This window comes from Rhipicephalus microplus, chromosome 2, assembly GCF_043290135.1.
Source record: "Rhipicephalus microplus isolate Deutch F79 chromosome 2, USDA_Rmic, whole genome shotgun sequence".
NCBI classification, from domain to species: domain Eukaryota; kingdom Metazoa; phylum Arthropoda; class Arachnida; order Ixodida; family Ixodidae; genus Rhipicephalus; species Rhipicephalus microplus.
In genome coordinates, this window is record NC_134701.1 from 188478049 (window position 1) to 188499480 (window position 21432).

General features: G+C 41.3%; 2 protein-coding genes across 3 annotated transcripts in view; one reads left to right on the forward strand and one right to left on the reverse strand.

Moving 5' to 3' along the window:
* Irbp (Inverted repeat-binding protein) overlaps positions 1-999 on the forward strand; it is a 41278-nt gene extending 40279 nt beyond the window's left edge. Inside the window, exon 16 of the mRNA XM_037421731.2 lies at positions 700-999. Coding sequence (XP_037277628.2) covers positions 700-813 — 114 coding nt within the window. The 3' untranslated portion in view covers positions 814-999. The remainder of the gene's footprint in view (positions 1-699) is intronic.
* Positions 815-19803, reverse strand: LOC119170544 (peroxisomal trans-2-enoyl-CoA reductase-like). 2 transcript variants are annotated; one of them, XM_037421733.2, is made up of 8 exons: positions 19636-19803; positions 16984-17120; positions 13665-13830; positions 10992-11073; positions 10833-10929; positions 9269-9370; positions 5528-5642; positions 815-970 (listed from the first exon to the last, which is right to left on the reverse strand). In XM_037421733.2, the coding sequence occupies exons 1-8, from the start codon at positions 19763-19765 to the stop codon at positions 903-905; spliced, it is 897 nt and encodes a 298-aa protein (XP_037277630.2). In that variant the 5' UTR covers positions 19766-19803; the 3' UTR covers positions 815-902. The 2 variants fall into 2 exon arrangements, with proteins under 2 accessions (XP_037277630.2, XP_037277631.2); XM_037421734.2 differs by lacking the exon at positions 5528-5642.
* Positions 19804-21432: the final 1629 nt, after the last annotated feature.

Sequence of the window (21432 nt, forward strand, 5' to 3'; positions counted from 1 at the left end):
TCTATTCGTTGTGAAAAATTTCAATGTATTCGAAATGAAGGAACAGCTGTGTTTTACAGGGTTTTTGTAAAGGTGGTTTCACTGCAGTGAGGAGGTGCTAACCCATGAAAGCATATATCTAAATGTATGTTAACTCGCATGTAATTTTTTGTAAGGGTGCTTTCACTGCTATGAAAGAGCGATAAACCGTGAGAACACCCATTCAGGGAAAATCTGCACTCTTGTGAAGTCCCACTTCAAAGTTAAATTAATTAATTACTCCTGTGCCGATTTATCGTTTTCTAAGTTCAAAAGCTCACTATATCGGCTTACTTGCTTGAAGTATAGTGAATTTTAAAATATAACATATTTTACAGGTTATTACGTGTGCTCTATCAAAAGTGAAAATCAGCTACTATTCAAAGTTTTTGCCACTTCTTTTGACCCCAAAAAAATGACGTTTGCACAGGCCTTGTTTCGATTTTTAGAAAAATATTATACAGGCTAATGGGTCATGACAAATATGCCCTTTTTTCTTTATATTATGTCATACAGACTATTTGCGTTTGACTTAAAATTATTGACCAAGGTCACTGTTCGCCTTGAATTTGCTTTTAACCTAAAATTCATTATTTGCACAAGCATATTGTAATCTTTTGAATTTGGTGTATTACGTAGTTTCTATTGTTGACGTAGTATGTCTTTGCACATGTGTTGCAGCTGGCCAGCCTCACGGTCAGTGTCCTGAGGGACTTCTGCAAACAAGAAGGCCTCCGGTGTCCATCTAAGAAAGCAGAGATCGTCGATTGCATCAAGAAGCACCTCAAGCTTTAGATTGTATTGCAACCCTGCTCAGTTATTAATGCTGAATTCGACTGCGAGGAGGCACTTTTCCAGTATTTAAAACGGCAGTAGAAAGATTGCTAAGGCTTTGAGAGCATTTCTAAGCCATCCTCGGAGCAGCTGTCATGCTTGGGCCATCGGTCATGTTCTGGAAACAGAAATAAATAATTGTAATGATTTTGGTGCCGTTATAAGACAAAAAAAAGGACAATATGTGTGACTAAAGCAAGCATTGTATTTTGTGTCAGTTTTGTCTAGTTATATATAGTATGCCTTGCTTGCTGTTTAAAAGCAGCCAAACAAAAAAGTTGCTAAATGTCTCCAACATTGCCTACATAATGTCTGTAAAATCTTATCTTACTATTTAGCTGCTTCATTTGCATATTCATTATGGGAATCTGTACCCAGTTCTTTTTGATCTTTTGCATCTTTTAGCAGAACGGTAATTGTAGCTGAATGGCAGTCTAATAGCACTTCCTTTGACTGAGTAAAGCAACATTAGCAGCAAGTTAAGAACTGTGTTGTATTGTAAAAAGGAACTAACGAGCGTGGTGCTTGAAAAGGAAGCAATATACTTTGTATAAGAATTGGAAATTGCACTTGAAAAAAAAAAAAGTGCTAGAGAAATTTATGCTTTGAAAGGGCCTCTGTTAATTAAGTAACTGGTTTAATTGAATAACTCCACTTAAATTTGACCCTAATATATTAATGCACACTATAAAATTTCATATTTGTATATTATAACAGAAATAGACAAGACCCTTTAGCAAATGGTGCACAGAATCTGCAAGCTGTCTAGCTTTTGGCAGTAGATTACATTTCATATTTAGCTGTGCCTCTGAAGATGTTATTTCTGTACCATGGGCGCCAAGAAAGTTTCATTGCTTCAACACACAGGGTACTAATCTTTATGTACACTGAAATTCTATTAAGGTTGTGTGCCTGAAGGTGATGCCACTTTCTGCATCTTCTGTTAAGAATTAACAGTGGCACATCTAGTTGTAAAACTGTCATTATGCAAGTCAACTTATTTAAATCTAATCATTTACAATGTTGGAATGCCTTGGTCCAGACAGGCTGAACTTGGCTACTTTCAACGCTAGAACGCTATCTAGTGAGGCTAGTTTAGCTGTGATATTCGATGAATCAGAGGGTGTAAAATGGGATGTAATAAGGCAAAGCAAAGTTAGGAGGACACGTGAGGCTTATACACTGCTGAAAAATGAACACATAATATGCTACCGTGGATTAGTTGACAGAAAAGAACTAGGGATGGGGTTTCTCATACACAAGATTATCGCTGGCAGCATAGAGGAATACTATAGCATCAGTGATAGGGTGGCAAGTATCATAATTAAGTTTAACAAAAGCTACCAGGTGACGGTGGTACAGTCCTACATGCCTACATTGAGGCATGATGATTATTTGGTTGAACGCTTCTATGAAGATGTTGAGTCAGCCATTAATGAAGTAAGGACACAGTATCCTATTCTGATGGGTGACTTTAATGCCAAAGTAAGCAAAAAACAGGCCGGAGACCGTGTAGTGGGAGAATATGGCAGCGGCTCTGAAACTGCCACAGGCGAATTAGTAGAGTTCGAAGAACGTAATAATTTATGGATATAGAATACCTTTTTCACAAAACGGGCTAACCGTGAGTGAATATGGCAAAGTCCTATTAGGAAAACTAAAAATGAAATGGACTTCATTCTGTGTGCGCACCCAGGCATTGGACAGGATGTAGAAGTAGTTGGCAAGATTAGATTCAATGACCATAAAATAGTAAGAGCTCGTATACACCTAGATTTAAAAAAGCAAAGACAAAAAGTGATATGCAAGAAGCCAATTAATGAACTGGCAGTGAGAGGAAAAATATAGGAATTCAGAGTTTCGCTTCAGAATCGATTCAAGGCACTAAATTAGATAACCGACGTTAGCGTTGTCACAACGAAGGATAATCTTACTAGTATCATCAAAGAGTGTGCAATTAAAGTTGGAGGTACAGTCACTAGACAGGAAACTGGCAAACTATCTCAGTAGACAAAAAATCTTATTAAGAGACCACAAATGATGAAAGCCTCAAATGCAACCGACAAAATAGAGCTAGTGGAGCTTTCGAAGTTAATCAAGAGGGGTAAGGTAGCCGACATCATAAGGTATGACATGGAAAGAATTGAGCAGGCTGTAAAAAGCAGCAGAAGCCTAAAAGCTGCGAAGGCAGACTTGTGCATAGGCAAAACTCAGATGTATGCATTTAGGAACAAAGAAAACAGTCATAATCAATATCGTAATATAGTCGAGATGGCAAAGGAGTTCTACAGAGAGCTGTACAGAAGTCAAAAGAACCAGGATGATATTGTGAGAAACAATGATGGACCAGAAAAATTTGACATTCTACCAGTAACGACAGGGGAAGTGATGAAAGCCTTATAAGGAATATGAAGAGGCAAAAACTGCTGGTGAGGATAAGGTAACAACGGACCTCCTGAAAGATGGTGGAGAAATTGTGTTAGAAAAATTAGCCACCTTATATACAAAGTTCCATTTGACGGGAACGGTACGAGAATGTTGTAAGAATGCCAACATCACCATCATCTTAATCCATAAGAAACGAGACGTCAAGGACTTGAAAAATTACAGGTCGATCAGCTTACTGTTAATTCTCTACGAACTATTTACAAAAATAATAGCTAATAGAATTAAGGCGATATTAGAGTTCAATCAACCAAAGGACCAAGCAGGATTTCGTACCGGCTACTTCACAATGGGCCATATTCATACTATCAATCAGGTAATAGAGAAATGCGCATGAATATAACCAGCCCCTATACATAGCTTTCATAGATTACGAGAAGATGTTTGATTCAGTCGAGACATCAGCAGTAATTCAGGTACTACAGAATCAGGGCATCAGAGAACTCTACATAAACATACTGGAAGAAGTCTGCAAAGGATCCACAGCCATAATAGTTCTCCACGAAGAAAGCGACAAAATCGCAATAAAGAAGGGTGTAAGGCAGGAAGACACAATTTTTCCAATGCTATTCACCGCGTGTTTACAGGAGGTATTCAGGACCCTAGACTGGAAAGAGTTAGGGATGAGAGTTAATGGAGAGTACCTTAGTAACCTGCAATTCACTGATGATATTGTCTTGACGAGTAACTCAGGGGACAAATTACAGCTCACGATTACTGAACTGGACACGAAAAGCAGAAAAGTAGGTCTGAAAATTAATATTGTTCTCCTCTTCTCTCTCGGCTCATACCCGTTACAATATCCACAAAACTGAAGTAATGTGCAACAGTGTCGGTAGAAAACAGCACTTTGTGATAGGTGGAGAGACGCTGGAAGTCGTAAAAGAATGTCTACTTAGGACAGGTAGTAACTGCGGAGCTGAACCATGAGAGTGAAATAACTATAAGGATAAAGATAGCGTGGATCACATTAGGCAAGCACTCTCAAATCATGAATAGTAATCTGCCACTAACCCTCAAGAGGAAGGTATATAACAGCTGCATCTTGCCAGTACTTACCTACAAAGCAGAAACCTGGAGGATTACAAAGAGGGTTCAGCTTAAATTGAGGACGACGCAGCGAGCGATAGAAAGGAAAATGATAGATGTAACCTTAAGAGACAAGAAGACAAGAAGAGAGCAGAATGGGTCAGAGAACAAACCAGGGTTAAGGATACCATAGTTGAAATCAAGAAAAAGAAATTGACATGGGCTGGACACGTAGCATGTAGGCAGGGTAACCGCTGGTCATCAAGAGTAACTGGTTAGATTCCCAAAGAAGGCACATGCACGAAGGGGAGACAGAAATTCAAGTGGGCCAATGACATCAAGAAATTTGTTGGTATAACGTGGCTACGCAAAGCAGAAGACCGGGTTGATTGGCGGATTATGTGAGAGGCCTTTGCCCTGCAGTGGGCATAGTCAGGTTGATGATGATGATTATTATTTACAACATAATGTGGTGGGTGCAGTGCTACCAAATACCACGTCCCCTAGCCATTGGAATGCATACCTGAGAGCTTCACTTTGTTCTAAATGTGTGGTACAATGTTTGAATGCACTCTGCATTTGCAAACTTATAAGTTTCGATCACAGTAACGCTAGATTTATTTCGTGCACTCTACTCTCACATAGCTAGTTTGGCTGGATGACTCCAAGTCAACACCACCTTTGTAACCCTTCCCAGATACTACATCATTGATATGTGGGGTTTTAACGTCGCAAAACCACCATATATGGTTATGAGAGACGCCTTAGTGGAGGGCTCTGGAAATTTCCACCTCCTGGCGTTCTTTAACGTGCACCCAAATTTGAGCACACGAGCCTACAGCATTTCCGGCTCCATCCGAAATGCAGTCGCTGCAGCCGGGATTTGATCCCGCGACCTGCGGGTCAGCAGCCGAGTATCTTAGCCACTAGACCACTGCGGCGGGGCTCCCAGATACTACATCAAGGGTGTTACCAACATTGCCACTGTAGTCAACGATTGTTGCAAGTTGTAGATAAACCAGCGGTTTGTGATATTTATACCTTTTTGGCTATGTGGCTAAGTCACAAACAATTTCACATTTTCCGTGGCAGCGTGCAGTGCGGCAACATTCATTCTCGACAGATAAACGGGAGCTCACCCAACACTTTTTAAAAGTGCGAAATTCGAAAACGCAATGAAAATATTTTGCAAACTGCTGACCTGGAATTTCATATGCGAGAGCTGGATAGAATGTGCCTGCTGCATTCACAGTTAATGTAGTGCCGGACACGTAGGACGCTCCTGGTGACAGCAGAAAGCAAATTGCCGATGATACCTTTTCCCAAAAAAGAAAAACAGAGGACTGCTTTGAGTTAATTGGGTCTCGCTAGTCAATCGACCGTGATGCTGTACATCACGAAATAGAGATTGGTGATAAGCTTTGTAAGATTCTTCCTGAATGAAAATAATTCATTCAATTGAGGTGGCATATTGGGCAGCAGAGTAAAACCTATTTCTTTTGTAATGAGTTGGCCCACTGCACATTCAATACTTCTGAAGCACGATTATGTTGAAAAGTGCATTTATATAATACAAGCTTGTCGTTGTGTAACTGCATTTGTTTTTTCTTAGGAGCCTACAACTACAGTCCCCAATGTGCTGATTGCTGTATATTCCTAAAGTGTTAACAATGTAACACTTGCCACGACTCAAGAGCACATACTCGCAACGAAGACTTTGGGAACTATTCTGCACATTTGTCAAGCTGCAACAATATTTCACTATGGTTTAATTGGTTATACATGACTACAGTATAACTGCATTTCAACAGACCTTTATAGACTATTTTACGGGTGAGTTTGAGTACTGCTATATTGAGCTGTTATCCTTTACGTTCTGTATCTTTAACTAAATAAACAGTGTCACTGTAGACGCATATACATGAAAATGGTTGGGTTAGTAATCGTGATGTTTCATGGCCTTATGAATTCATGTTGTGATATGCAAAAACAAGGAAACATCAGATTCGCAGTCCAAGATGGCAGCGCCCAGAAGTCTTACAGAAAATAGTCTATAGTGAAGATGATTTTGCTCTGTTGTAAAATAAGTATGTAAAATCCAAGTACTGCTATAACAGGCTTCTATGTAAACATTGAATGGGTCTGTTATAGATGGAGGGAATTACCAGTCGTAAACACATTCATTCACAGTGGTGACAAAAAAAAAAAAGAATTTTTTTAATATCACATTTTCAATTTTTGTAGCCTCTTTTCTATCTGGTTCCAGAACATCTTCACTAAAAACTACATAGAAATGCTGTAAAAAGGTTTTGTGCCTGCCGAAGTGGTGAAAATTACTGCAGAAGTAGCTAAAAAATATTCGTTTTTAATGGAATCATGGCTTTGCTACTAAGAGCCTTGGTGTGCGTGTGTCTCTGTGCTTCCGTTACGGAGGCACGCACATGAATCCTAGGGCTAGGCTATCCGCTAGAGCTCCGCAGCAGCAATACCGGGCGCCACCATTTTGAGCTCGTCGTAAGGGTGCAACGCCTAGAAATACTGCATGTCAGCGCTACAAAACGCAAGATAGAGCTCCTCTTTTCAGCTACAAGCGCGAAAAAGGCAGATATTTGAAATTCATTTCAAGGTCTCCAATTGGCTGCTTCCTCCGTGTAGCTCAAGCAAGCCTCGCCATTGGCTCGATGCTCCCTCTCGTATATAGCCTCGTCTGGTTGTGCGTCGGGAGGTCACGGTTGTCAAAAATTGCGCTACTTAGACACGTTTTCACATTCTTTCTGTGTTCACGGGTCGACGATATCTAGAATAGAGTTACGCTTTAGTTCAGTAATCAGATAACGATAGCACGCCGCACCCGTCGTGAACATCAATCCGCTGTTGGTACTGCCCATCGGCACTTCGGACATTGTGACGAAAACCGCCACGAGACAACTCTTTGTGCTCGCGATCGAGCATCACATACTTCGAATCATGAAGCACCGCGGCCACGCACATCGCAACCAAGCCTTTTGCTTTGAAGCCTTGGCTACACTCCAAACTTTTTTGAATTTCGTCTCTTCATATAAATCTCCTGTAAAGGAGTCCTGGCCGCCATGCAGGCCTCACATTTTAGTCAGTTATATCTGAATATCCGTTTTACCAAAATCCGTAGTAAACATTTAACCGATTTAACAAACAGGGGGGGGGGGGGAGTGATTCTTCAATGAAAAGAAGAGAAAAGTGAGCCCCGTAACTGTCTCTCAGGAGAAGGACACCTCAACAGTAGCTAGGGTGGGGGTAAGGAAAGATTAAAATAATAAGATTAAAATGTATAGAGATAAAGAGAGGGGGAAGGAGAGAGCGTGGGGGAGGGGAAGCGACATCTGAAAGTAAGGAGAAAATAGGAAAGATGGAGACGGTCGCAGGAGTCCGAGGACGGGGCTCCACTCGGCGAGAGCTCTTGTCGGCGTCAGGAGATGGCGTAGGGCGAGCCCAGTCGGCCAGAGCTGCGTTGTCGTCGGAAATCTCGGGGGGGCACAGCCGGTCGGCACGAAATCCAGAGAGCGAGAAAAAAATGGAGAGGTCGCCATAACGCCGCCAATTGGTATGTAGTGTATCCAAACGTCTGTTGTAAGCAGATCCGTTGTTACGAAGTTTTAACTAGTGTACAATTTTATTAGTTGAGTAACTTATAGCTTTTCTGCGTGCTAGATTTCCATTTGTCACCAACCTTTCTGTTATTGGACACTCTTAATGGGACATTAAAGAGTAGAACGCTTTTTGGCGTACTAGTAAAGTACAATTTCACAATTTTGAAAATAGCACTCATACCGTGACATAATGCTTGGTAAGCAAGAAAACGCATGAAACTAAAGTGTCGATGGAAATGCCACCTTGATATTCCCGCACCAAACTTGACGTCATCAAGTTTTGAAGGCGTCTACTGGGTCCAACGTAGATTCTAATCGATAAAATTAAACTAGATTGTAATTTGGGGGTGCCATAAATTTAGCATACGAAGTCTCAGAAAATTTTATTAAGCCAATGTCGTAAAAATACGAAAAATACATTGTAGAACTTGCTACGTCACACGCGGAGATCACGGCGAGGAATTTAAAAATTGAAACTTCAACCTTGATTTTCTCCGCTAATAATAAACTTATAACAGGGAAACTTTTGACATTGGAGTTCTCAGAGTGCAGTTGATCAATCTCGAACAACTCATGGCTTCTCCTTAGAGCCCCTTTAAATTCCTGGTTGCACAGTAAGAGATTTAGCGGTAAAGTAAATGTGTTATTGAGAACAGTCGATATAAGTGCCTACCATCTGCAAAGTTTATGCATTTTTTAGAAAAACAGGCTTTGCTAAAAATAAATAAATTCCGGCAGATTCTGTGAATTGTAGGTATTGATCTGATGTAAAATTTAGTTTTATTATGAGCCACATGTTGCAACGTAGATCGATGTCCTTCAGTAAATTGTGTAGTAGTTGGATTAAGTCGAGCGTTACTACGTGGATCGACGTGATTAGGTAAATCGCATAGTTTGCGGACATATTGAGGGACATATTGCGGTCATATTGCCACTCAAGCCCTAAAGAAGTGTGTAGCTGGGTAGCCTACCTTGTTTCTCCTTAGTGTTCTCTTTTTTTCTTGTTTTATCTTCTTGTCTCTGCTTAGTTCTATTTCTTTCTTTCTCTCTTTACTGCTTTCTATTTCCTATCTTTGTTTCCTTTTCTAACTTTCACTCATTCTTGCTTCCCGTTTTTCTATGAAGATGAAGAGGACAATAAGAGCATACGCGGATTTATGGTGATAATTTTTGTTCGCGACTAATGCAGTTTCTTCGAGCTTTGACAGAGGTGCTATTCAAAGGTCTGTTGATCAACTCGTTTTCTTTTTCATTCGAGCACACTTGAATTCATGGCAAGGAACCAGGCGACCCACTTAGGAGTGCTCACTACAAACCTCTTGAGTGGTTCCAACTCGTTTCGCGGGAAGTAGTGGTCTGATCATGGCAAACAAGTCATTCCGGTAGTTCTTTGCAGCCGACTCTGAATAAATGAAGCCCTATTGTGAAAGAAAAAATTACAGTGAAAATTGTACCCATTAGATACACTGTGTAAATGAAATGCCGGAGTGTTTGCATTCATTTACTGCCACAACGGACTGAATGCCAGTGCGATTTAGTGTTTTGTGCTGATTTCACATAGTTATTTAGGTTCTACTGCTTTCTGATATTTGGATTTCACACAAAGAAAAACTTTGAGAATGTTTGCTACATGCTTTATATGTTTTATACCCTTTTTGTCACGACTGGTTGAATTTCTTGCAGATTCATTGTGACTTACAGCACGACTAAAGCTGTATTCACACGATGAATCAAATCGCAATTCGAACCTCCGAATTGCGTACAACGTCACGGTACGTCAGCTGTTCCCGCATTTACACTTCATTTGGCGTGGACCAATTCATGAAGCTATGTAAGCCCAAATCGCTCTTGGGATTCTCGGGGACCAATGCCGAAATCCTCGCTTGTGGCATGAATTCTCCCGTCGTGTGTATTCTGGCTGCTGAGGGATCCGAAATACATCACGTCACGTGACTAATTTGTCCGTGATCACATCCATCGTGAGAATAAAGCTTAACACTGACGAAACTGAGAATGGGACACGCAGCACAACGTCACTTTTCAACTTAATTGTGTTATAAAAAAAAATGTGATTGTAAATACTCTAACTGAAGATGTCATGACCATCTCGACCATATTTGGCCCAGGCTGGGCTGGTCACGAGGTCTTCAGTTTGTCTATTTATGCTCTCTTCTTGCTTCAATAAAACTTGTCGAATATCAGCGCTGTGCCCTGTGTCTCGATCTCACCTTCGTTAGTGTCATTCATGCTGCTAGCCACTATGAATTTATACCAACTCGCTCCGTACTTCATCCTGCTTAACATTTAGGGTAGTAAAAAAGTTATCCTGGACTGGTTAACCTCCATACCTTTCCTTCCCTACCATTTCTTTTCTGTCTTGCAGATTTGCAGCACTCTTATGATTGCTACAACTTAAGCATAATGCACGTTTTTTTTTCTTCATAAATAGCACCCACAGAGCTTTTCGTGAAATAAAGTTTTCTGTACACTCATAGCTCGATATAATGAACCCAGATATAACAAAATGTTGGTAATAATGAGGTTAATAAAAAACAGTCTTGCAATAGTTGTAGTCTCAAAAATATACATATATAACGAATTTTCGGTTATAACAAACCTATTTTTGAATAAGATGTAACTTTGTTATAATGGGGATTGAGTGTATTTCATTTCATTGCAATGAAAACAATGGCATGAGGCCCATAATTTACACTCAAAATTAAGATATCATGTTAAAATAGCTTATGTTTACCCCCTTTTATTATCTGCCAAGTGTGACCATTTAACAAGAGTGTGGTAGCGTTGTAGAGTTGGAAGATGTGTGTACATGCACTATAAACTTTTGGCACTGGTGCACAATATTTGCATTTACATTCTCACCGGCTTGAGTGCATTTACTCTGACTCCACTTGCGGCCCATTCGATCGATAACGAGCGCGTCAGGTTTTCCACACCAGCTCTGGCCGCTCCCGACGGCCTGTCGGAGAGAACGCATTTTGCAACCAGAAGCTACCCAAACTGCCTTAAAAGTCTACCTACGCCACCATCGGAAATCCACGAGAGTTTTCGATTATCACATTCACAATGGCTCCTCCATGTTTCTCCATCCACCGCTGATAAGCTGAAATGAAAGCATCCTAGTAAGTTAATGGGAACAGCACTTCACTGTGGCAATGTAGCGTGACCACACTGAAACCACAAGCGTGGCTAAAAAAAGCTGGTTCTTATGTTACTCAAAATTAGAAAAAAATTTAAAATTAAAGCACAAAAACCGATGCACTCACACACTCATAAAATGTGTACTCGCTCTGTGTGTGAGAGAGAGATGAGATACATGTTAGGAAGTGACATTGAAAGCTTTCTTGTCACCTTGAACTGATGTATCATGCACACTGTGTAGACTTGTGTAAGGACTGTAAAACTTTCTTAAACAGTTGTGATGACAAGTGGCCCATAGCTAGAACCAAACACCTTTGTCTTGTTCATGTAACTCAAGCTACAAGTATTGAGTCCACCCCATTCCTACACATTTGCCCACCAACAAAAAACTGAATGTTATCCTTTTCGTAATAGTTTCGTTAGTTTATTTACACATGCTTTTCGTCTTTGTGGACAACTTGATGTTTAGGGCCATCGGTCGCTTGGGAAACTTCTTATACTTAAATTCCTCACAATCAAATCAGATGACACCCCAAGCCGTGAACAATAGGTTAACAAACAAACGAATCGTAATGATGCCCTCCGAATTCGTCTGATAGGAGTCATTGCATTGGAATCGGTCTTCTCTCACAATTTTTAGACTCTTAAATAGGGGTTACAGCCCTTACACATGTTTACAGTGCATATGCATAAACTAACTAAAATTTAGATTGTAAGTGGATTTCTAACAAAGCACTCAATGGATTTTCTTCTTGTGGTTCCTAGAAAAAGACTGCCATATATGCATGTCTATTTGCATTTTATACAAAATCACCTTTGTTGCCATAAAATTTGGAAGACCTCTATGCTTCACCTTTAAGAGTTAAACGCGATAGTGATATTCTGTCCCTAGTGCGTACTGATTCCAAAATGGCTTGTGTCAGTGAGCTTTCGCCTACAGCTGCATTCTGTGTAATGATTAGCATGGTTTAAAACACTGGCAATTGTGTGCGTGAAATATTGTTGAACTTGCTGTGCACCCACTACGTGGCTTTAAAGGAAAAGGGGCAGTAACGTGTGTGTCTTTTGTAGTGGGTGGACCGCTTTAAGCCATGAAGTCATGATAATCGCAGGTTCTGATGCCTGATCGCAATATACGCTTGTACCACGCATTGTTACTGCGAAGTTACATGTTGCATTTTGAAGCATGCATATAGGATGCGTGTGTTTGTAAAGCATACATTACTTCCACTGCATTTCCAAGAAGGGGAAGTTATTTTCACTCTATTCTCAAGCAGATGCATGGTTCTGTGGTAGAACATCCGCTTGGCATGTAAACCACCCGGGTTTGGTCCTTTCTCAAACCCACAGTTTAAAATTATTTATTTTATTTGCGTCTTTCTCGACTTTTCGGTCACTCAGATGATGATTTTTTGCTCACAACCAACGACGCTGACGCCGACGCCGCAACTTCTGCGAAACAAGCTCTCTGACGCTATTGCGGTAAAAATGTGCTTTGACAAACCACTCCCTTTAAGTATGCTCTTTATAACTTTTAGAAAAATAAAGTGAGGCAATGAAGCCTAATCTGCAAGCGTGCATTTGTGCACACATAATATACTCAAACCTTGATATAACAAACCCGGATGTTACGAAGTATTGGTTATAACTAAGTAAATGAAAAATAATTTTGCAGTAAATAGTGTTAGAAATATATCTTTATAACAAATTCTGGTTATAACAAATTTATTTTTACGTTAGATGCAACTGTGTTATATTGAGCTTTGAGTATACAGGTGTTTTAGGCAACACTGACATAACACTGGAAACGACATAAGAAGCGTCGTATTTGCATTAACTAGGCACCTTTTGATGACTTTGTACAGTTGTGCCAGGATGGGAAGTGTTGAGGATCGAAGTGAAGTTTCATTAAAGCTGACACTCAAGCATGAAAGAAACCTCTGCTTTGCCAAGCCAGCCTTAATTACTGAGTCCTACACTTTTCTTCTAGTTTGGCTGGCACAAGTGACCGATTGATCTTGTTTCCTGAAAGCTACAGTGCGGCTATGAAACATTATTACAAAGGACTCTGTACAAGCATTGACTGCCTAGCTCTTTAAAAATTTGAATGTCATCAGTCTTCACATTCACCTCTCATCTAAATGTGGTCAGCCAGTTCATGTACACAGTCTGAAGGTCACCAACTGACCTGTCACTAACTGACATGTATAAACCACAGTTCACGCAGCTGTTGCCTCTTTGTGCATCGTTAGAATGCAGGTCTTTTTTTTTGTTATGAATTAATAAAATTTTACTTTATAACCTCTCTGCTTTCAGGTCAACCTTAATCTGCAATATAGCTGCAGTTCATGCAGGTGTGTCGTGCGAAAGTATTCTTTAATACATTCTCAGAATCTAATTTTATGATGTCCCTGCTTTCAGGTCAGTGTTCATCTACTTTATCTATTTACAGCATTGCAGCTTTCTCAACCGCTGCCAGCTTGCAGTGACAGCTGCCAGAGTGGCTTGTGCGCGTCAATACTGCTTGTTTTGCCCACAACTGTTGAAACTAACCTTCCTGGCACATGAAAAACGTTCCCGTCAGGTTAGTCTTGATAACTGCATTCCAGCCCTTCAGTGAAATGCTCTTCGCTTCTGACAGGAACTGACCGCCTCCGTTGTTGACGAGAAAGTCTAGGCTGCCGTGTTTGTCCAGTGTCTGCTGAATAAGCGTTTTCACCTGTGAAAAGAATGGGCCGCAGGGGCATCCTCAACACCAATTCATCAGCAATGTTCACATTAAATATGCTTATTCCAGCTGCACCTGACAGATCTGATACTTATAGGGGTCCTAGGTAGAAACACTCTACTACGCTCACACTATTGCAATATCATAAACAATTGCAAACTGCACGAATTAAGAAAAGGATGACATGAAAGACAATACAAGAATACTGTGCACTATATGTGTATTGTGTGGCCTCTCTCTTTTATGTTGGCCTTTTCCTAATTTTGAGTAGTTTACAATCATTTACTTGAATGCACAAACTAGCCACTCAAGATGTTCTTGTTAACCAGTACAATATTGTTTTGATGCTGTATACAGTAGCAATCCCTCTTTATGTTCCTAAATTATGCTCTCTCCTGCCTATGTTTCTGGTGTCTAGGCAAAGCATCTACAGGTGCCTGCATATTAGAATCTCTTTTTCAGACGTTTCTGCAACATTCCTCTCTGACACATTGTGAACTGTCACTGTTCTGGATGTATTGAGTTGATACGTCGATGAATTTGGCGATGTGGACTGCCACAAGACTATCGCAAGGCTTTAAATGGCTCTGGTTCCGGCAGAGCTGCGAAAAACACCAGATTTTCATCGAGAATTTCTTCAAGCCGTAAGCTCATAAATAACCTTTCCTGACTTGGAGGTACACACGATGCGTCTGATTATTTCACTGCATTTTTCCTCAATCGCAGCCTCATGCTTACTATATACGTTCCTTGTCTACTGCTTTGTTTTTTTCTTTTGCACCCCCACGAAAAACTTATTAAAGAGGTTTAACTGTGGGCATACATGAACACACTTTAGCGAAAGTTGAGGCTGCAGTTTCATCGTTGAGTTTCACACTACAATGGCAATTTTGGTGACATTGAACACTATCGCGTGTAAACGTGTTTGGACAATAAACTGTGATGGCAGTTACGAGCCATGCTTGTGTGTTGGCCGGAATATGCTGCAGTAATAAGTCATTCAGAAATATCTGTATTAGCGGGCACTGTCGTGTTGCCAGCAAATGTCGCAGGTGCTGGAATGGGTCGTGCGTCACCCAGCTCCCCTCTGCTGTTTACAAAAATGTACCAGTGGCACGATGTGGCATAAAAAAAAACAACCTCTTAAACAATTAAGTTTTGAGAAGCACATTGAGTGCAGCCTAGTGCGCCTTGGGATTATCACTGCTAGATGCAACAGGTACAGACTGTGTGTGACAACACAATTGCTGCTCAGGTGTAGAGACGGAAATTGGATTTTTGAAGTAGATAGCCTTTGGTCATACCAAAATTTACGACAAACAAAAATAACTTATTTATACGTTTAGGCTCGGGACTAGTCTATCAAAGATTTCCTATGAAGGCCAATTCCTATACTCTGGAATGGTGGTGACCTTGCCAGGAATACTTGCCTTTCAACTGTCATATGTTACATATCAAGAAAGTGGATGACAGGAAATGGAAACATGATCATGTGAATATCACATTTTTAACTATTGCCATAATCTCCATGTCCCTCATTTATGAAGCCAGGTGGAAGTGAAGGAGTACTTGTTGACTGTACCACTGTGATAACGTAGTGAGTGACACTACTGAAATCAAGGGCATTATCATTAATTCCACGTTAATAGCTGACCATAAGACGTTTTTTTATCTGCAACTTCAATTTCAAAATGTAGTCTCATTAGTAGTAATTGGGTGTTGCAGGATGCAGTGAGGAGCACGAAACCACTTTTTATTGGTTACCTGACAAATTTTATGAGTGGCATATATATATATATATATATATATATATATATATAAATTTTAATTTTCTATTGGCGACATATGGCACGCAAATGATGAAATGTGCTGAACAGTTAAAGATTCATGAAACTCACGGTACATGTGCTTGCTGTTAAACAGATTCTCGTGAAAATAAAATCAACAAAACACATAAAGAGCAGCCGTACAAACAGGGGGAGTTATAAAGCCCCGATTTTATCCGCAAGATTTTGAAGGTTGTTCATGCAATATTTTACTGCAGAAGTACCTGTTGCACTACAGCTTTAAATGACAGTGTAATTAGTGTTCCCAATGTACAGGAAAGAAGGGCGAAAAAGTATTTAGTATATAGGGGCCTCGCGATGCTATAGTTCGTGCGCCGGTGAAGCGAGTTTCAACATTACCCTCTGGCATATGACGCCAGAGAAACATAAGAAATATGGAAGCTGTTTGGAAAAGACAGTGCTACTCAAGTTACAATGCCAATAAAATAGTTCCATCCATAGATGCAGAGCCAGTGGCTGGACACTTTGGCAGACTTTAGGCAACTGTAGCTGAGCTAGGGTGACCAGATCAGCTGTAGTTGGCATCAGTAATTATGACAATTCATGGTCCAAATGCAGTAATTGAATCCAACCAAACATTTTATGCAGAATAAACATTCTCATGTAAAGCTTTTCTTATTAGCTGTGTATACTTTTCTAGCTACTGCGTTCAAGCATTCATTAATGCCATACGTTAGAAGATTATTCTACAAGCCATGCAAAGCAGCATACATGTATAAAAAACATTTCAAACTCGCTACTATATGTCTGAAAACTGCACAGGGAGGACTGTTTCTATTTTTCTTGCAGTGGAACTCGAGCGTCGTGCATATAAATCTCTAAATTCTGTTGTTTGAACAGCCGTTGTGAGTGCAGTAATGAGAAGATACCTATAAATTTCCTATATGCGAAATACAAGCGAGTTGGTGGAATGTCGCTATGTTAGCGTAAACAAGGGGACTTATTTAGTCATTGTTTGGAATTTGAGCATGCTGACTAGGCAGTGCTGATGTAGGAAAGCTGTGTTTTCTGAGGTCCCATAAAAAAAAACAAATAAGATTTTAAATTTTGATATCATTCTACATGTGTTTTTGAAAAGTGATAAAAATTGATTTCCTGGTGGCTAAAGCAAATATATTTTTGCTTTATCGAGGAACAACTGTTAGGTTTTGGTTAGACTCTTAATTATATCCTTTTTTTGGGAAAATAGAGAGATATATGTATATAATGAGAGAAAGGCAGAGAGGCAAACCAAAATTGCACCATCTGGTTCGCTACCCTACACTATGGAGAGGGGAATCTCCGGATGGCGACTTACCTGGTCCTCTTTGCGGATATTGCAGGGCATGTACGTCGCACGATTTTTCTCCCTATCCGGCAATAACCTTTCTTGAAAGTCTTTGACGGCGTTCTTCAAGTTGTCCTCGTTTCTCGAAGCAATGTTCACCGAACATCCTGAAGTTGAGAGCGAAACCGTCACTGTTGACAGCTGTAATATCCGAATTGAATGCAAAAGCAAAAGCGGCATTTTATGCTGCGTTTTCTCTGAAAGCAAACGCCCCAAGCATAAAACAGCGACAGCTATAGTCTTTCTTCATTGCGATAGCAAATATATGAACAGTCTCGGCTGGTTTTTGCCGTCGCCGTTGTCGACATTCACGTATATGAATGTGTATATACATGAGGAAGGATGCGCTAGCCTTCTCCCTTTGCGGAGCGAACATTGCCTTTCCGGCCGGGGTCGTCTGCGCACGTGCTTACTCGTGAGTTAAGAAGGGGGGGGGGGGGGGGCGTATGTGGTTATCGCGGCAATAATCGGTGCGTGGCTTGTGCCCCCAAAGCAAGCGGGAGCTTCTACGAACTGCGCTCTCTACACGAAAAAAAAACACAAACAAAAAAGGTGCCAAATGTGTGCCAGGAGCGGCCGTGTTCTCTTACACCAGCGTTTTGTGGAGTTACGTGAGATTGGATCTAATCGAGTTGACTGCCAGCGTCACTTCGTATAACATTAAAATTTGTCCGCCGTGCGAGAGTACGAGGCTGAGGCGAGGCGACAGAGATGACAAGGCCCTGCAGTTCGACAGCACCCAGTGAGCCGCAAATATTGGGTAGACATCCATGGTATGTTTCTTGTGGACATTGGAAATGTCTCTTAGATATATACAGAAATCCAAATTGCGAAGATTAGATGTACCCTAAACTATAAAAAACTCAGCCGAGTAATGTTGCAGGTACGTTGCACATGCACACTGAATGGACATTCAATAGATATAAATAGACATTGTCATTTAGTAAATAAAAGGTTTTTTTCGTGCACTTCGCACACTTTCCGCATTAGTTGGTGTGTTAGGCCTGCGGTCCCATGGCAGTCTTGCTTATTGCCGCTTAGCTGTACTTTATATAGAAAACATCAAAGACGTGAGGCTGGCCGAATTGATTCATATGTGGGGTTTAACGTCCCAAAACTACCACATGAGAGACGCCGTAGTGGAGGGCTCCAGAAATTTAGACCAATAACGTGAACCCAAATTTGGGCAGACGGGCCTACAGCGTTTCCGCCTCCATCGCAAATGCAGCCACGGCAGCCGGAATTCGAACCCGCGACCTGCGGGTCCGCAGCCGAGTACCTTAGCCATGAAACCTCCGCAGCGGGGCGAAGCTGGTTGGATTGCTATCAGACGACAAATTTAATGTCAGCCTCACAGTGTTGATGCTTTATTTAAGCATAGCACACCAGCTAAGAGCCAGACTGCAGTGGAAGTGCAGGTCTCCAGCACACAGAACTATACATGCTGGAAGCCTGAAAGAAGTGCGGGGCTGGGAATAAGTCTGCCTTGTTTCACTTAAGCTTCCCTTCCACCTCTCTTTCTTTTTATTTTTCAGTTTTCTTTCTCTTTATTTATCCTATATTTCTTAAATCTATTTCCCTTGCCCTTTCTGTTTTTCTTCCTATTTTTTTTTCTTTTCCATCTCTTTAATTTTCTCTCGCTTCATCTTTTCTATTTTTTATGCGGTTTTGCTTGCGTTACGCCAAGCGACAACAGCACAGACTCCTAAAGTGCTTCACACTTTAAAGCTCCTTCGGGATGCATGATTTCGCGCTATCATGTACGGCAGCACTAACGCCACGCATGTTTTTTTTTTTTAAGTCGTTCGCGCGCTTTATCTCCTCGTGCATGTAGGTGTATGCATTACGCATGCTCTAACGTTACATGTTCATTTATGTCCGAGCACTTTCTAGATTTTACGTGTCAGTATATACTTATCAATCTAAACGTCAACTAAAGCAGTTTGGAAGACGGAAAGCTGCCCCGCCACGGTGTTCTAGTGGCTAAGGTACTCGGCTGCTGACCCGCAGTTCGCGGGATCAAATACGGGCTGTGGCGGCTGAATTTACGATGGAGGCGGAAATGTCGAAGGCTCGTGTACTCAGATTTGGCTGCACGTTAAAGAACCCCAGGTGGTCGAAATTTCCGGAGTCCTCCACTACGGCGTTTCTCATATTCATACGGTGGTTTTGGGACGTTAAACCCCACAAATCAATCAATCAAGACGGAATGTTCTGCGATGCATTTGATGTTGTGGGCACGTATATGCGACATCATTTGCGACGTCAAGTTTTTGTCTAAGAGAGAAGTGCATACGACGTTAACAATACCTAAGCTTTTTAGACTGTATGGATGGCACATTATAGGGATGTCGAGTGGATGTTATTAATAGACGTAGACGTATGGACTTTATTTCTATGTTGATAGGATATCAGTGGTTCACTGGGCACGAAGCGGACGAACGTCGTGCCCGCATGTTTACTGCAATTAATATTGCTCCTAAATATGCTAAAATTGCTTCGTAGAACATTAGAATATGTTGCTATCGCATTCATTGCTTCACCCTTTTGGCGAAACTGTGACTAATTTTTCCTTTAACCGCACGCTAGCAATTTTGGGGAAGAGTATAAGTTTCACTGCACCTAAGTAAAGTAGCTCCTCTGCGACGGCCTTTCCGATTCCCGTTGCTCCACCCGTGACGACGGCCACTTTGCCTTTGAACAGGTTGGGCCTGAAAATGCTGCGAACTCTAAGCACGCCGCTGCTCGTCATTGTAGAAGTAGAATAGAGTAGAAGTTTGAACAGTCCTGGCTGTCTTCTTCTACTTACACAGCTATTTAAACTGGTCAGGCTGACCTGCTGCGCGAATCGATTCGCCTTGCCGCCGCTGCTCTTGCAGCAACGGTGACAGTCGATCAGAAACAGCTGACATTGTTTTTTTTTGTTTTTCACTCGCTCTACAACAGCTTCCTATTTGATGGCCAGCAAGTCGACAAATACTAGCGGTATGATACTAGCGGTGCTTTGATTGAAAAGACACCTATGAAACTATGAACACAGTTTTCGGTCACTCAGGTAACCGAAAACTGTGTTTAAAACTGTCGACTTCATCGTGAAGTAAGATACGTGGTATGGTTTGCGAACGGAGCGTTTCTTCAAAAACATGAAGTTCTTTCCCGTACGAATACAGCCGATAAACGAAACTCCTTATAAATGGGACGCGAACAGCAATGTGCGCCTGATCTCGCTGCCGACTTTCATGAAGGCGGTAGGTGCGTGGGGAGAGCGTCTGCTGCGCCCGGTGGTGGGATGTACGGCTCCGCTGCGCCAGCAGTGTGCAACCTGTGGTTTTGCACGGCGCGCTTGCCCAGTGCAGCAGGGAGCTTCGACTAACGTTGGCTTCGATGGCGACGGTGGAGCGCCAAGCCTGAAAGAATTACGGAGCTGGACAGCCTTTGGTATCTTATCGGTTTTCTTTTTCGTTTTTTGCCTTTTGTCTATCTTTATTTCTATTTATTTCTTCCTCCCTCTTTATCTATTACTTTCTACATTTTTATTCATATTTCTTCTTTCTCTATTTCTCGCTTGCTATTCTCCTTCTATTCTTATACGTTGTCTTCACTCCGTTAAACCAAGCGCACTAGCTTTTATTTATATATTTATTTATAGATGATGATGAGTGGTATTTTATGGCGCTAGGGCCAATCGATGGCCAAAGAGCGCCATTTATAGGCTAGAGATATGAACAATGATATGATGCGTGGCTGTGAACGGGCCTTGAAATCCCTCGCGCTACCGCGGGTAAAAAACATAGAAATAATAAAATCATGACAGTGGCGTGAAATATGTGGACTGAAAGTGGATGGCAAAATGTCATGATAATAAACCATGGTGGAGATGTAGTCACCGCAGCCACGACCACGGTACAGAGGTTGTGCTACGGATCACCTCGAAATATGGAATTAAAGCTATGAACATCTTTTAAAAACGTGAAAAGTGATTGCAGCTTAAAAAGCGGATTCCCAACCGATGAGCATCCCAGGGTGTAGTGGGATCTGCTGTCGGTAGGGCAGTAAAAACTGTTTTTTCTTCTTAGAGCTTTTTTCTTATTGGCCAATCAGCCAGCGTGGGTGTGCGCAACATCGTCAAGGATCTTGACTTGACTTGACTTGTCTTAGAGCATCCAACTCATTGTACTGGATGAGAATGAGGAGAACCGTAAGTGGTTCTCCACATCTCCCACACAATGGTGTGGGAGATGTGGATACACCTCCTTATGGCACTCCTGTTTCTTGGACAAAGACTCCAGATAAGACAGTGCCAACTCGGACACGGAATATCCGGTTGGACATTCCGTGTCCAAGCTTTCGATGATTGTCAGCATTCTACTCCGCACGCCTATATGTGACAGGTCTCGCAACACGCCAAAGCGCCATGTA

Coding starts and splice junctions, on each gene's coding strand:
- LOC119170544 (XM_037421733.2), bottom strand. CDS start 19,765: ATGACGAGCAGCGGCGTGCTTAGAGTTCGCAGCATTTTCAGGCCCAAC. Junction 11,074..13,664: donor GTTTTTCATGTGCCAGGAAG/GTTAGTTTCAAC, acceptor CTTTCATTTCAG/CTTATCAGCGGTGGATGGAG. Junction 971..5,527: donor TCTCGCATATGAAATTCCAG/GTCAGCAGTTTG, acceptor TTCTGTTTCCAG/AACATGACCGATGGCCCAAG.